The sequence below is a fragment of the Fulmarus glacialis genome, unplaced genomic scaffold (genome assembly GCF_000690835.1).
Source record: "Fulmarus glacialis isolate BGI_N327 unplaced genomic scaffold, ASM69083v1 scaffold28673, whole genome shotgun sequence".
Taxonomy (NCBI): domain Eukaryota; kingdom Metazoa; phylum Chordata; class Aves; order Procellariiformes; family Procellariidae; genus Fulmarus; species Fulmarus glacialis.
The window spans coordinates 2,529-2,868 of record NW_009204046.1 but is presented as its reverse complement, the minus strand read 5'-3'; the positions used below and the strand labels follow the sequence as shown (position 1 = coordinate 2,868).

Genomic DNA, 340 nt, shown 5'->3' with positions numbered 1-340 from the left:
CAAGAGTTGGTACGAGGACGTGGAGGGTTGCGGCATCCAGTGCCAGAACCCGCTCTTCACCGAGAAGGAGCACCGCGAGATGCACGTCTACATCGCCGCCTTCAGCTCCGTCACCATCTTCTGCACCTTCTTCACCCTGGTGAGACGCGGGGGGACATGGGGAGGTGTCCCCGAAAGGGGACGGGGCACCAAGATGTCCCTTTCTTCCCCCTCCCGCCAGGCCACATTCGTCGCTGATTGGAGGAACTCCAACCGCTACCCCGCCGTCATCCTCTTCTACGTCAACGCCTGCTTCTTCGTGGGCAGCATCGGCTGGGTGGGGCAGTTTATAGGCGGGGCC

At 62.4% G+C, this 340-nt stretch overlaps 1 protein-coding gene across 1 annotated transcript in view; it reads left to right on the top strand.

Moving 5' to 3' along the window:
• Nucleotides 1-7: 7 nt before the first annotated feature.
• Nucleotides 8-340, top strand: part of SMO (smoothened, frizzled class receptor) — a gene marked incomplete at both ends in the record, with an annotated part of 2,770 nt that continues 2,437 nt past the window's right edge. The window contains 2 exons of the mRNA XM_009574847.1: nt 8-139; nt 221-339. Coding sequence (XP_009573142.1) covers nt 8-139; nt 221-339 — 251 coding nt within the window. The remainder of the gene's footprint in view (nt 140-220; nt 340) is intronic.